At 37.9% G+C, this 15,653-nt stretch overlaps 1 protein-coding gene across 4 annotated transcripts in view; it reads left to right on the top strand.

Annotated features, from left to right (window-relative positions):
* The window catches only part of NAALAD2 (N-acetylated alpha-linked acidic dipeptidase 2), a 34,417-nt gene that overhangs the window by 7,869 nt on the left and 10,895 nt on the right, over window positions 1-15,653 (top strand). For 3 of the 4 annotated variants that reach the window (XM_054812623.1, XM_054812622.1, XM_054812624.1), the window contains 8 exons: window positions 288-474; window positions 1,581-1,674; window positions 1,954-2,052; window positions 4,113-4,198; window positions 4,799-4,918; window positions 5,357-5,439; window positions 8,191-8,254; window positions 10,902-10,969. In XM_054812623.1, the coding sequence (XP_054668598.1) occupies window positions 288-474; window positions 1,581-1,674; window positions 1,954-2,052; window positions 4,113-4,198; window positions 4,799-4,918; window positions 5,357-5,439; window positions 8,191-8,254; window positions 10,902-10,969 (801 nt within the window). Of the gene's footprint in view, window positions 1-287; window positions 475-1,580; window positions 1,675-1,953; window positions 2,053-4,112; window positions 4,199-4,798; window positions 4,919-5,356; window positions 5,440-8,190; window positions 8,255-10,901; window positions 10,970-15,653 lie in introns of those variants that run through there. The other variant, XM_054812625.1, reaches the window with a different exon arrangement.

Raw genomic sequence — 15,653 nt, 5'->3', positions numbered from 1 at the left:
AAAATTGATGATAGTGAGACAGTGGGGATAGTAGTCAGTTTTTGTGCCTCAGTTTTATATCCTGTGCTTTATTTCATAGCCTTGAGCTATGACTAAAGATGTGACACAAATAATGAACATACTGTGTTTTGCTGTGGTTTGTTCTTCCACTGAGTCTGTGGTCATTTTCATGCTTCCACATGCACAACTTCTAAAGCTATGTCCCTATGGAAGTAAATTCAGCAACATTCAGATTTATTACTGCATTAAAAAACCCCGGCATTTCTTAAAAGCAAATAATTTCACAGGTCAAAAATGCCATATTAGCAGGAGCCCAAGGGATCATACTTTATTCGGACCCTGCTGACTACTGCGCCCCAGGAGTAGATGCTTATCCAGATGGCTGGAACCTGCCAGGCAGAGGAGCCCAGCGTGGGAATGTGCTAAACCTGAATGGAGCTGGGGACCCTCTGACACCGGGTTATCCTGCGAAAGGTGGGTGAAACATCTGTACCATGGGCCATCAAGTACTTTATAAACTGGTGCTGGAAGTTATTGTGGCACTAGAAATTCATCTATTTTCAGTACAGATGCAAAGAGAAAAAGTTGTTTAAAATTCTTTTTAGCAGCAGTTAATTTTCCTTTGCAGAATAAATTCTACCTGTGTGCCATTTCAACTGGTTGCTATTGAGTTAGGCAGGGAAAGTAAGTTTTTAGGAAAATCTCTTTGTATGATTCCAGCTTTGTAACTCTTACAAAAGCAGGATGTGTGAGCTTTACAGACTGTGAAGCAGCAGAAAATGGTTGAGAATTTATAGCCATTTTTACATGTCTGTGTTTCTCAAGAGGACCAGTTTAAACTGGATTATAGTCCACCATAAGGGAGGAGTAATAGTTTTGCTTGGAGGTATGTTTCCTTGCTGATCCTAAATTCCAAGCAGAAAAACAGTTTAAAATCCTCTTTACAGGGAGTAAAATTTCTGTATTAAAAATAGCAGTGGCCTGGAGTCTTTCAAAACTTGGCACCATGTGCTTGTCCTTGTAGGCGTAGTCTGAACTAAGGTGCCTACTATTCCTGTCCGACGATGGGATGTGAACACAGGGGTGCTTCTGGAAAGCTCACTGGCGTGTGTGACCAGTGTTGGGGACATAAGACAACACATACTGAAAGAACAGGATAGATTGTGTGTGCTGGCCCCACCAGATTCAGAGAGACATTGACTGTCTTCAACATAGGTAAATGCATCTGTGGATGTCTTCTGCAGCTTGTCAACAGCCTGCACAGGGGCCATCTTCACCTCACACACCAGCTTGGTTATCCCACCACCAGCTTTGAGGAGGTGTAATAATATGGATGGACAGCAAATCTAACCTTGCATCAAATGTGGGGACTTCTCTGGCACATGCAGATGCACTATGGGGTTTGTGGTTCTGTCATTACATTTTGGTTTCCTAGAAGCAATATCTAAGAAATTATTTAAGAATTTAAAAAATGATGCATGCTTGTGGCTACTGTGTAGCTGCACTGTTCAAAAGTATTTCCAGTTTGGTGAAAGTTGCTAAGAACACTATAAACTTGACATTTTGTTCTGGTTTCTCAGAGTACACTTTCAGGTATAAAGTTAATGAAGGTGTAGGGATTCCCAAAATCCCAGTTCATCCCATTGGATATCATGATGCAGAAGTATTATTACGGTGAGTATACATCAGTCCCTCACCAGAAGTCAGTATTCACAAATGTGCAGCAAATTTTTTTATACTGGGATGGTAAAATATATGCTGTTACTTGTATTTATAGTTCTTCTGTAGTAGTGTGTGCTTCAGAAAATACGGAAAATTCAAAGCAATCTGTTTCTGGCATCATGATTTTAAGAATTTTGTAAACCCACCTTGGTTTAAGTGCAGTAATCATTAAGGGAATTTAAGGTTTTAGCCTACTGGTCAACTGCATTGGTCTTGGTTTTCACTTAACAGCGCAATGGGAGGACCCGCAGCTCCAGACAGCAGCTGGAAGGGAAGTCTCAACGTGTCTTACAACATAGGGCCAGGATTTACAGACAACTCTTCTAAAAGGTCTGTTTTAACACTTGCCTATTTATAAAATATTGGAAAAAAAAGAATCTCAACAAGAGAAAGAGTGAAACAATACATCTAGAGATATTCTGGAGAAATTTACTTTCTTCTGAGTGGACACGTGGTGATATTTATCAGAATTTGAAAATAAATTGTCAAAACTACAGTTCTGCTCAGTGTCCCCAGTGTCAATGGATAGACAGATTCAGAGGGCATACGTCCAGCCCTGTCATTCCAACTTTAATCCTTACTTTAATGTTCAGACATTGTTTCACTGGTCCTTTTAAAAATGGCCATATAACCATAAGTAGACATTTTTTAATACTGTTGAATTAATCCTAAACTTCCTCTTCACTTCAAGCTTTGGCCTTTCTTTCCTGTTTTTGATGACCAAGGGGACAATAGGACAGCCAGCATGCAGTGGTCCAACAGGGAAGCACTGACAATTCTGTGGTTCTCTTCTGTGCATTTTTCCCTTGTCCACTGGAAGCCTCCCAGGGTTTCTATGCACTTAGATCTGTGAAGTGTGGAAATTAATTGGGAGCCCATCAACTATTCCACAGAGCTGGTATGCCCCATGGTTGAAAGCCCTGAACAGTAACAGGACAGAAGAGCCCAAAGCACATATATCTTTCTTACTCATTTGCTTGGGAGAAACTGGCCTTTGACCAGTTGGATTAGCAACAATATGTTTGCGGTTTACATTTTTCCAGCTCTGACAGAGAAATACAACGGTCCAGGTCTCCGACATGAACAGAGTCGCGCTCTAACAGATCGAACCACATAACAATTGCGTTTGCCAGTCAGGGATTTGACTGGTTGTCAGGGACTGTCATAGCATTCCTTCTTCTTTATAACCGATAAGCTGCAACACATAAAGCTAAAGATCACGTTATAGTTTCAGTTTACATGAATTTTTATGCTATGAGGACTGCAGTGAACAGTTGTGAAAATGATATATCATTATCACTGCTCCACATCCTGCAAAACGAGTGTGTCTGAATATATGATTTTATAAAGACAGCTCTGCTTTAACACTAGCTGAAAATGAATAAAGGAGGAAAATGAATAAAAAAGCATATTTAACATAATTAAGGTGCTGTTTGGAATGTCTCGAAGAGCAACAGTGAGAAAAGAAACAATATGATTTATCCACAAAATGTATACATGGTAAATATTTTGGAATGCACTTTTTAAGATCTTCCTACTTGACAGGGACACGGTTTTTTGTAAAGATGGGCTAATCCTACATACACTTCTCTCTCAGAATAGCTCCAGATCAAAAGGAACCTTTTGAGTCCAGGTAGAAAGTCACTTGCACATGGAAAGTGTGCGAGTATATGCATGCTCAAGGCACTGATGTCAGTTATTTTCTGGGCAAAGATCCAGTAGCTGTCCTGAAGTAGGTTTTGATTTTGACAGCTGTGCAGATTTGCTGCTGAAAAGATAACTTCAAATGTGAAACTCTTGGGGTTTTGCCAGGCACAAAAAAAACATTGTTTGATGCTTTGTTTCTTCTACAGGTTAAGAGGGGCTGAATACGACATTATTTTTAGCTCTCCTGATACCTCAGTTTCCTTCCTTTTATAAAATTTCACAAGCAGATTTTACTGGGGGGGGACGGATGGAGATTTCAGTTTATTTCTGGGTGAATATTTCTAATGACCTTCTCTCCAAGTTCTATCTTATTACACAGACTTTATAAAATACTTAATATCCACAATTATCATTTTGGTCAAAATGTAAATGTATTTTTAATTACTGTATGTCTTTTTCAGTTTACTTCTCTAATACATGATTATTGGATTGACTCCCATAAATAATAATTCAGTAAATTCTGTAAATTGCTCCACTTTATAGGGTTGTTTCTAAGGCATCTTTCTGTCAGCAGGCTCACCTGAAATAGAAAATGGGACACTGGTACAGCATGACAGGTTAGATCAGTGCTGAACACACAAAGCGGAACAGAAGCACAAACTTTTTGGCTTACAAGCTATTACATTGACTTTTTATTGCCTTCTCAGTCAGAAATGGTTACTCTATACTGCTTTTCATTTCAGAAAAGTCAGGATGCATGTTCATACAAACAATAAAATAACACGAATTTACAATGTCATTGGCATCCTCAGAGGAGCTGTGGAACCAGGTGAGCACCAGGTGCTTGAGGATTTTAATTCCTCCTTTACTTTGCGTTTGTTGGAATTGTTCTGATGTTGCAAGAAACTTCATGGGTTTTAGATAACCAGATAATACGGAATCTGAGAAACTCTTAATAGTTGTCCTGTCCCTCCCATCACACTGTTTTTCATTGGCATTCCCAAGTATATATTTGAATGGCAATGCTGGAATGATAGATGCCAGAGAATTTTTTTATAATGCCTGCCATTTTACAGTACGTTTCCTCTTAAATCATTCATGCATTTTGCCTTTGCAAAAATTAACACAATGCAAAGTACAGAAATCTAGTGATGATCTGGGACCTCAACATACTATTGTTGATACTTAGTTGCAGGCCATATACATGAAAGAATTTTAAATGGAAAAATAAGTATAAAATATTTCTTGTCTTCATTTATATACTTCAGTAGGGTATGTGAATGGCTGCAGATTACCTTAAAAAATAAATTTGTAGCACTGCTGTTAAACTTCATATTTTGTTTGACACAAGTAGGGATGCAATCAAAGGAAATACAGGTAACCTAAGTGCATTTTTAATTAAGGATTGATATTGTGTGTTTGTTTCCAGACAGATATATTATTTTAGGAGGTCATAGAGACTCTTGGGTATTTGGTGGTATTGATCCAACAACGGGTGCAGCTGTTCTGCAAGAGGTTGTACGGAGTTTTGGTAAAATGAAGATGGAAGGTAACTTACTTATTGCAGACATAAAACGATGATATGGAAAACAGCAGCTTTGAGGAACTGTGTTGAATGTTCTCATTAAGTAGTTGTGTTGATTTAACTTTTCACCTCTACAGAAAGTTGTATTTCTTATTATGAAAGATGTAAATTCATTGAAGAAGTGCATATGTAGCATTGCATCTTAGTTGGCTGAATTTATTCCCTCACATCTCTCATCAGTGTAATAGTACCCTCTTAGTTGTGTGGAATGAAAATATTGCATTAAGATGAAATGCCTCTGCAGTAATATGTTCCTCTGAGGAGTTTAAAGCGGATCTTTTTTTTTTACTGCTATATCAATTAAGTGCTTTTTTTTTTTAAAGATTTCAATTAACTGTGGTAATCTTTCACTATAATTTCTAACTTTAAATTGAATTTTCAAGTTTAACTATGTGATTGCAGGTTGGAGACCTAAGCGAACTATTATTTTTGCTAGCTGGGATGCAGAAGAATTTGGATTGTTGGGTTCCACAGAATGGGCTGAGGTAAATGAAAAAATTGTGTAAAGAAAGCAAAACTTGAAAGTCTGTTGCAGGCAGCTGCACTACCCTGTGGTATCTATTCCTAGACTGCAATCAATAGCTTCAAGGTAAAATTGGAGCACAACAAACTCCTTCAGGCACTGTGAGGCCCTCACATATTATACAAATTACCTACCTAACTTCTTACAACATAAGTACACTAACTCTTCTAAGCTTTAAAAATCTACTTTGATTCAAAACTAGTGTCCCTCAGTGGTCTCTGTGTGGAAATCTATCCCGTCTTTTAACAGAATGATAGCATTTTATATAACCTAAATTGGTTTATTTTCTAACTTTCTATTTGAGAAATTCCTTAGTTTCTATAAACTAAAGTCCAGATCATGTACCTGTGATCCCTAAGCACACCAAGCCCTTTGTGTGGAAATTAGTCCTCCTGGGCAAATGGAAGAGTAGGTAATCTATGAGTTAATAGTTCAAAATTCCTGTGAAATTTCCAGTATTGTAGAGTCTCAGGGGAAGGACAATCAATTAATTCTGTAGTGGGATCCCTGACTATATTCTTGCCTGACAGAAGGGTGTTGGGAAATTCAGAAGTGAGGTTCTGAATGTTTTTATCATCTTCCTTTCCCTGTTGGGTGTGTTCAGTTCTTTACCCTGTAAGTGGATTTGTTCAGCCCCGGTAAGAAATATAAGTCTTACCAGAGTTTTCATTGCTTTGTCTGCAAAATCCAAATTAGAAATAGAGAAGGCAGAAAATTGTCTGATGAAACACATTTCTGCTGAACTATGTCAATATTAGTACTGAATGGTTTAACAGAAATGTGTTTTCTTGTTCTTCTGTTAGAATTTTATTTACAAGTTTATATTTAGATGTGTGGATAGAGCTTTCAAAAGTTATGAAATAAAATATTTTAATCTTTTTCTTCATTTTAGTTTATTGGCATGTATTGTAGTAAACCACAAAATTACACTGCAAAATGACACATGTCAGAGGAGGGAACAAAACCAGAAACAAGCTCCCAAACACCAAAGGGATTCAATCATTTTTCTGCTAACAAAGCTGAGATTTCTATTCCTTTGGATTTGCACTAATTCTTTCTCCTGTAAACTTTTTGACTTCCAGCTGCAATAGACACTTTGCATCTTATGGTTGGTTTATAGGACATTAGATGAAGCAAGTATAATTTAAATTACGTTTAAAATAATTTAGTGAGAAATTTTAAAGACTTGGCATAAAAATTTCATCCCACCTAAATTCCACTGGTAACAAAAGTATAGTGTATATGAAACTTTGTGATTTCATTGTCTCTGTACCTGTGCACATATTTAGCTGCTCTCAAGAAAAAACACACAATTGTTTTAACTATGAGGAATATGAAACAATGATACTTAAAAGATCAATTTATCTTAGGCAAGTCATGAATAAATTAGGAGTTATTTTTATGTTTGATTTGTTCACATATTGCTACTGCTGTTCTGTAATGTTTTTTGTTTAATAATTTAATATCTAGTCATCTATCATCCGTTATTTCATGAAACGGCAGCTGTACTAGATTAGAAAGCCATGAGCACAATTCATATTTGAGCCTCAATGTTTTTATATTATTGTCTTCTTGCTTTATCTTGGTGGTGTGCATTCCTCCTCTTTGACACCTAAATTAGATTCAGTTTCTCTAGAGACATTCCTCACAGCTTACATTCGTGTTTTCTGCAGCTGCCAGATCTGTCTTCTACTAAATCTTGAGGAAAATTAACCCATTATATTCACTGTCTGCTGTGTAACAAAAAGATGCTGCAAGTGGGGCAACATCCTTTTGTTACATAGACATTCTCCGTTGCTCATAAATGAAGGATTTTCTTTATGTTACAAATATGCTTTTGCATATATGCAAGGCCTCACATATGCATATACAGGCTTGCTTCCCTTCATATACTTTTGCGGAATCTCCTCTGCTGTTTGTTTTAAATATATCCATTTATTTATGAAGTTATCAATTACCAATCCCATTTTTAGTTCACATGAATTACAAATGATTAGTTGGGTTATAAATTGAATGAATCAAATAACAATTACTAACCTAATTAGAATATCTATCACGAAGCCAAGACTTAGTAAAATACCACTTACTGATTAGAATATCAATTTCAAACAAACATAATTACAAGTTTGCAAAAAATGAAACGTGTGTGTATATATTTAGCATGAATGCAATGCTTGGTTGACTCAAAACAGTCAGTCGAATTCATTTTAATAGGAAATGTCAGTGCCATCCCTTTTTGAAATGGAAGAGTGTAAAAATGACAGCAATACCCGGTTTATCAGTGTTAAAATTCAGTTCAGTGCTGGGAGCTCACAGGAGTAAGTAGGGATTAAAAGCATGGGGGAATTTTGGGTCACATGTTGCATGTTCAAAAAGCACTGCAAGTGCAAAGTTAAAATGCATTTATAACCTTAATTTACCCTGTTACAATGCTGTTCAATAATTTTCTTGTTCCATCTTGCTCCTCTGTGACGCAGCAGACAGCGCCTACGTTTTGTGGATGTTTTCCAAATCAAGTCTCAGAAAGCAGGATTGAATTTCCTATGCCCAGATCACTGACCTATCCTCAAACATTAATATAATTAGTAAGGTACATAGTGCTGCTTATCCTGACTGGGTTCTTAAAGGTGATACTGTAAATAACAGTGCAGTTAATATGCTCTTGTCTAAATGTCACTAACTGAAAGTAATAATTACATTTTTACAACCCCAGGAAAATGCCAGAGTCCTCCAGGAACGGGCAGTTGCTTATATCAACACAGATTCTTCTATAGAAGGTGTGTCTTTTATTTTTAAACTCACCTTACTTCGCAGATGTCAATTTTAATAGTTCACTGCATATTATTTATTGCACCCAGAGCTGTCAAACATAAGGTAGATAATGTGGTGTTCAGAATCAGTGTAGCAAATATAGAATTAAGTGGAGAGAGAGAGAGAGAACAATTTAAATTCTCCTGTTGCTTTCTTGTTGCAAACAATGCCATCCGTGAGCTGCAGCCCACGTGTCTGGAGTCCAGAATGTCTCCTCTGGAGGAGTTTAGTATTCTGTGCTAATGAACTAAGCACTCTGAATGTTAAACTCTCTTTTAACTGCATTAGCTTTAATTTACAATTACAGTTCTAATATATGGCAGACTGTTCCTTGTTCTGTTTGCAGTTCCAACTCCTTTTCCTGTGGAATTGTAATATTTTGGGACACTATAATTTAATACAATCTCAAGACAATCGGTGACGAGACCTCAGGCTTACAATTTGTGGGGATGGGAAGTCATTTCGGTGCTTCAGGCCAGCGTAGTTATCTTTGCTTATTGCTATGAGCAGGGACAATATTCAGAGAGTAACTTATGTATTATGGCAGGGCTCTCCTAGAAAAATAAGCACTGAAGAGTGTTTCACAAAAAGCTGATCCAACATTATCCGATTTACTATGCCTTCACAGGAAGAATCTGGCATATGGGAATACCGCTTAGAAACTGGACTTTGAATTTTGGGCCCAAGACTGTGACCTAAATCACAAAATTTTTCTGAAATTATACTGAGCTTTATTACAAAAGGGCTTCATTCGCTGTTGTCTGTGTTGAAATAATAGTCCCTGGAGTCCTGTTAAGCTGTCCTGCATCATAACCTCAGTTATTTAAAGCATTGATCTTCCCATGTTAAACCCAAGTTATTTGGGCTTACTGTGTGTGAATAAAATGGATATCAACAGGCATATTTAAGAACTCTTTTTATTCCTGTCAGCTGAAAATTTTGTCTGTCACAAAAGGATTGGAAGGAAAGAAAAGCCAAACCCAGTTTCTAAATGCTCAGTTGGAATTGGGGTATAGGAAGGGTTGGAGCTGTTGCTTCAATTATGCAGCCTACATGCTGTGTAAAAAGTAGAGCAGAATTTCACGCCTAGAAGATCTCACGAATGATATAATAGCTTTACAAGTGCTTTATATGCTCAGCGTGGATTGTAACACATATTTTTTAGTTGGTTTGCAGCCAACATGCTGCTGCCTTAAGAATTTTCTTCCAAATCTTGATTATTCAAACATGTCTCATGCTTTATGCATTAAAGAAAATGTGAAAGTAAAACCACTGGAAAAGAAATATGTAATAAGTAAAAGAACACCATATTCACTGTACTGTTTTAAGTATCTTGGACATCTTTCACCTGACTGAGCATTAAAATCCCCTGTAGAGCCACAGCATCCATGTACTCTGCCAGTTTTTTTGTTTATCATCATACATTCTCCACAACACTTCTTATGCCACGTTTTGGACAGCAAATTATTTCTATTCATTGCCCTTTAGCAATGAAAAGAAGAATAGTGGGTCATCCTTTTGAGCATTTTTGTGACTTTAATTTCTAATTCTCAAATAGAGACTCTCCTTGAAAAACATTATTAACATTATCTAGTATTTTCTCCATCATCACGGGGTTTTCTGTAATTGTCAGTCTAGTCCTCTTATAAGTACACACTGTGTGAAGGATGACCCAAAGGTCTAAAGCCACATCAAAACCCAACAACAGTGTTATCTGAGAGCTTATGTTTTATTATGTCCAAGCCTTCCTCCCCTCTTTGTTGTTTTCTGTATTTGAGGGCAGAGGTGTTTGCCCAGCTGCTGTCCAGTGGCTGTAGTCTACAGAGAAGACTTCTTTACACTCTCACTCAAAAGCGATGATAGTTTCTTTTTGATGGGGGACTTGCTGCTGTAACTGACAACTTTGGTATGAGATAGTTACCTAGCTCAACATAGCCCACAGGGAATGTGGAGGCCTCATGGGTGTAAAGTGTAGAAGCCACAGAGTGGTGGTGAAAGGGGAGGTTTAGGAGACGGTAGATGAAAACATTACTCTGCGTCTTTGTTGCCTCCTATTTGGGTGAGACTTAGTTCTGAAATACAAAATGCCAAATGTCTTGCAAGTCTCTTAGTCAGAAGATGACCTATCTTTCAGATACAGTCTGCAAAAACGTTGAAAAAGTCCTCTTTATGGTAAAAGAAGAAGTAGCTGCATTGAAAGACTTCTTAAAGCATCTTCCAGGGAATGTCTTTCCTCCTGCACAGTTCCTGAATGCACTAACTTTATTTTACCATCCTAGTTTTTGTTACCATTGCCTTCTGTTTAACACAAGTGTAGGAGTGACAAGGGCCTGTAGCTAATGAGAGATAGTTGGGCATATTTTAGAACTATGGGAAGGCTTAATTACATTACTGTGTATGTACTATAACCAATGCATCATTGTCACGCAGTAGCAGTCGCTTATAGAATGTGACCAAGTAGTCTATTTCTGTATATATTCTGAGACAAGGTCTAAATTCTTGCCTTGGAGTCAAGAAGTTTGACTAAGAAAGGACTGTGGGGTTTAATTCACTAAAAAGATAATGCCACTGGTATGTGAAGGGAAACTTTCCATGTCTTTGTTTCATTTTCAGGTAACTACACATTAAGAGCTGACTGCACGCCTCTTCTCTACAAACTGGTGTATAACCTGACAAAAGAGGTACAGAATCACACTGCCTATTATTTGTGACTTTCTAAGAAAGCAAACCTGCAAGTTTGTTGGATAAAATTGGATTCTTGAATAATATTGGATTTATCTTATCCTTGTGCTGGAAGAATCTTGATCCCACCAAATTCAATAGCAAAACATCCCATCACTGGTAGACAGTCCAGGCTCACAGTTCCTCAGTATTCTTAGAAAGGTTGAAATGTGTCACTGACAGAAGTGGAATATTATGTGTAATATATAGTAAAAATATTAATAAAAAAACCAAGATAATAAAACACTTGAGCAAGATCAGTTCTCCAAAGTGATAAGCATTCAAGGAAATAAATTGCATTTTAAATTTCCCTTTCATGTGCAAAAGAGAATCTATTCATTTTCACATTGGCTAGCTACCATTTTCTCTCTCTCTCTGTGCCCTCCTGAATCTTCTTCACATCTCACTGAGTCCCTGAAATACTGTGATAAATATTGAAGGATTGAGCACATTTTGTAACAGGCCAGATGTACAGATTTGCATGAGTAGACCATTACAAGTGGTCTAATCATGACTCCTTTGCTTTCACCTCTCAGATGATTTATCATAAGGCTGAAAGATTGTGATCCATTAAAGCATGAAACTTCATTGCCCATATGAGGAGTTAACCAGATTGGGACCTAGCATGAGTCATTGTCGCTATGTCAGATCTGGATTCATCTCAGTTAACAGCAGACATCTCTATCTGACCTTAGGAAGAAATTCTTTACTGTTAGAGTGGTGAGGCACTGGAACAGGTTGCCCAGAGAGGTTGTGGAGGCCCCATCCCTGGAAGTGTTGAAGGCCAGGTTGGATGGGACTTTGGGCAACCTGGTGTAGTGGAGGGTGTCCCTGCCCACAGCAGGGGTGTTGGAACTAGATGATCTTTGATGTCCCTTCCAACCCAAACCATTCTATGATTCTATGATTCTACGATTCTATGACCTAAGCAATGTAGGCTCCCTTTAAAGGCAATGGGTAGAAATAGGTACCTTTAGGATGAAATTCATTTGACCGAATGTGGTCATCTACTCATACATACAGAGCTCTCCGACTATTTTTTTCCCCTGATTTTAAGGGAACCCAAGTGACTTGGTCCAGTGTAAAAATCTGCACTGTAACAGCACTTGATAGGATGACTCCAGCTACTAGCCTCCCATCCCGTTAGATGCATTCATCTGAGTTATTTTTAAATGCAGTACACTTTCTCTAACACTGGAAAAGTCATGGTTTAAATCTGGGGCAGTTTATTTACGCTATCCCCATGTTCTTCTTTTCTACATTTTATTTTCTTATCAACTCTTTCTATCTTACTCTTTCTTCCTTGCGGGGGAAGAAGCTGTGCTTGTTTTAATGTTAGCTGTGACACTTCACACACTGAAAGGCATTCTGTTTCGCCTATAAAAATTTCCATGTCCCTAGTGCTGCAGGGATAAAATAATTTACTTTGTCTGCAGTGAGCCACTTACCCAGGGATACGTTTTTCTTAAACAAAGTAAAAAAAAAAATGCTCTGGGCTAAAAATAGTACCTCGCTCTTGATCTTAAGTCAACTACTCAACTAATGCTGGGTTTGAATAGAAAACTTCCATTAAAGTACCATATGAAGTACTTGAGGCTGGCTTTTTTGAAAATTTTCTTATTCGGTGTTATTTAAGCTTTTAACAGTAGAAGCATGACATAAACAATAGAAAACCTGACAACTATTCCATAATTCCATGCTGTTTCCTTGCTAAAAAGCTTCTAGAAGTACATTCTATTCATCTATATTCTTCATAGTTCCATTTGTAAAAGGCATTGTGTTATGGTAGAGAGTTGTCAGTGAGAAGTTGGACTATTCCCTGAGCTCCTTAAAGCCACTGTTGGTAAAACTTAGATTTTTTTTTTTCTTGTTAGCTTGTTATAGACAAAACCCACAAATACCTTTTATTTTCTGCTGTTCCAGAGAGCAGGATTCTGCGACAACATTCTGATTCTCTGCTGTTCTCTGCTTTCTGTACAGTCAAGGTGCACTTTCCCCAATTTTCTTTTATCCTATTGTCTCTGTCCAAAGAATCTCATCTGCAATCCTTTTTTTCTTTTTACTCTTTTTTTGTTTTGCTGTCTTGCTAAATCAATTCGTGTCACTCCTTGCCACATTTCTCTAGAGGATTGTTTTCCTCTTTTTTTTTTACTGCTAAACCTGGGACCACCTCTCATCTTTTTGAAAAAGAAAATCATGGGGGTTTTACAGTGATTCAACATGATAGTTTTCATTTCCAAACCATCTTTAATTTACCAGTGTTGATGTGCCACCAGTGACCTCCAGTGATCCATAAATCACAGGCTGCAAAACCTTTCTCTGAAGCACTTATACTCTTTTGAAGTTTTCTGCAAGATCATTCATAGAGACTGTTGGAATTTTCCCAAGGAAAAAGATGTTTTGATGGACTCTTGGAGAGAAGTCAGGGATACCAAAGTGTGTTTGCTGAAGGACCACTTCTAGCTAGGACACCATTTTTGTTGGCATTGAAACATGTATACAGATGACTAATAGACCCTGTAGAAACATGGCACATCTTTTACTTGGCTCACCGCTTCTAGCATCATGGAATAAAATTCATTTAAGGGTTCAAACATCTTTATTCTCTAGGTGTCTAAAAATTCCAGTGGTTTGGATTAGCAAAAGAGGGAGAGAAACTAAAGAAACAGCTAGGACAGGGAAGCTCTGTTTTGCAGAGGGATCTGCTTAATTTTCTTTATTTTTTTTTTTCTTCACTTGCATTTAGGTAGCCTTTTATAACAATAACCAAAGACTACAATCTGTACCTTTGCTAATCAGTTGTGTCTTTTCCACTAATTTGAAAAAAAAAAAACCTCCACAACCTAATTTCTGTAAGGGCTAGAAGGACTAAGGCAGAGTGATTGTATTCTTAGTTTTGCTATTTCAACTGCAATGCATTTGATTTTGGATGACATTGGGAAGCCACATGTACACATCAAAGCCTCAGTCCATTAAGTCTCTGCATAGCCTGGTCATTACTTTCTTGAATAGGAATAGTGAGAAGTCCTGTGCACTTCAGGAGTCCTAGTTAATTCTTGGAAACAGCATAAAGGGGACTGAAATGTTCCCTATGCTTTGCATTAGGCTTTTGCATGGGATTGAATTTCATTCAGAAAGCCCAGTATGTGAAGGAACATTAGTGCAGATGTGGGTGGTTATGCATGTCCAAAAAGTAAGTTATTTCTGTTCATATTAAAGAGTCCAACATCCAGCTGTCCAACATCCCAAGAGCTCTTTGCTCTTCTTGGTTTTTAGTGAGCCACTTCTCACCAAAAAAATGTAGTGCACCCATGAAGTGTCATCTTTCTAGGAGTTCTGCATTTAACTGTGGTCCTCTGCATACAGTTGGGACATTTAGCTCCTGAAAGTCTTTTTTGGCCCTGCTCTACTGCTAGGCTTTAGACAATTGGTAGCCACCAGCCAGCATCTGCAATAGTTCAACTCCAGTTCCTTTGTCTGATCATCATTTCTCACTTCGTATTTATACTTAAAGAACTCCGCATCTTCCCTTGAGGTAGCAGTAAGCTTATGCTGATTCTAGATTTGGATCTAAGTCAGGGCAAATGGTATGTTTTATTGGGCTCTCAGCATTGTATGAAAAAGCTGGCAAATGTTTTTTACATGACCAGAGCTGTCAGAATAACATCTCTGCCAGAGCATGGAGTACTTTTACTCCCATATGTCAGAGTTCAGGTTGCTCTTATTAATGTGCCATTTTCAATTTAGCCCTAGAACTAGACCAAAGTGCCCTGAAAATGACAGCAGCCAAGCAGTTACTTCACAAAGTTGTTATTTTTCTGCTAGCTGCTGACATAATCTCAGAGGTCAGAACTCCTTGGATTTTCAATTTGGAGTCTGTATATTTTTCAATGCAGAATTTAAGTCTCAACAATACTGTGGGACTGTGTATCTAGCCACGAACATTTATGCTTTGTATATTGGAAAAAAACCCAAAAACCAGTCCTCTGCACTTTATAACCCATCTTACATTTAAAGAACCATGTCTATTAAAGATTGTTTAAGTGTAGATGGAGACCAAGGCCAGGGTCTTGATTTATTTTTACCTCTGTCACAGATTTTCTAAGAGGTTTGGTCAACTTATTTTATACTCTTTCATAGTCTTCCTGGCTGTATGATGGCTGTACTAATGCTTACTTTTTCCATCCTGGTTACACAGCTTTTTTGATTTTTTTAAGGTAAGGGTGGGTGTTGTGGTTTAAGCCGGCAGCTAGAACAGCCATTCGCTCACTCCCCCAACTGTGGGATGAAGGAGAGAATCAAAAAAAAAGTAAAACTCATGGGCTGAGATAAAAACAGTTTAATAGGACAGAAAAGGAACATGATAATGATGATGATGATGATAATGATAAAAGGATATACAAAACAAGTGATGCACAGCACAATTGCTCACCACCCACTGACCGATCTCCAGCCACCTGCTGAGCCACAGCCCTTCCAGTCAACTCCCCCCCAGTTTATATACTGAGCATGACACCATATGGTATGGAATATCCCTTTGGCCAGCCGGGGTCAGCTGTCCTGGCTGTGCTCTCCCAGCTTCTTCTGCACCTCCTACAGAAGGCTCATGCCTCCTCACTGGCAGGGCCTGGGAAGCTGAAAAGT

This window comes from Grus americana, chromosome 1 (assembly GCF_028858705.1).
Source record: "Grus americana isolate bGruAme1 chromosome 1, bGruAme1.mat, whole genome shotgun sequence".
Lineage (NCBI taxonomy): Eukaryota > Metazoa > Chordata > Aves > Gruiformes > Gruidae > Grus > Grus americana.
This window is presented reverse-complemented; position numbering and strand designations above follow the sequence as displayed.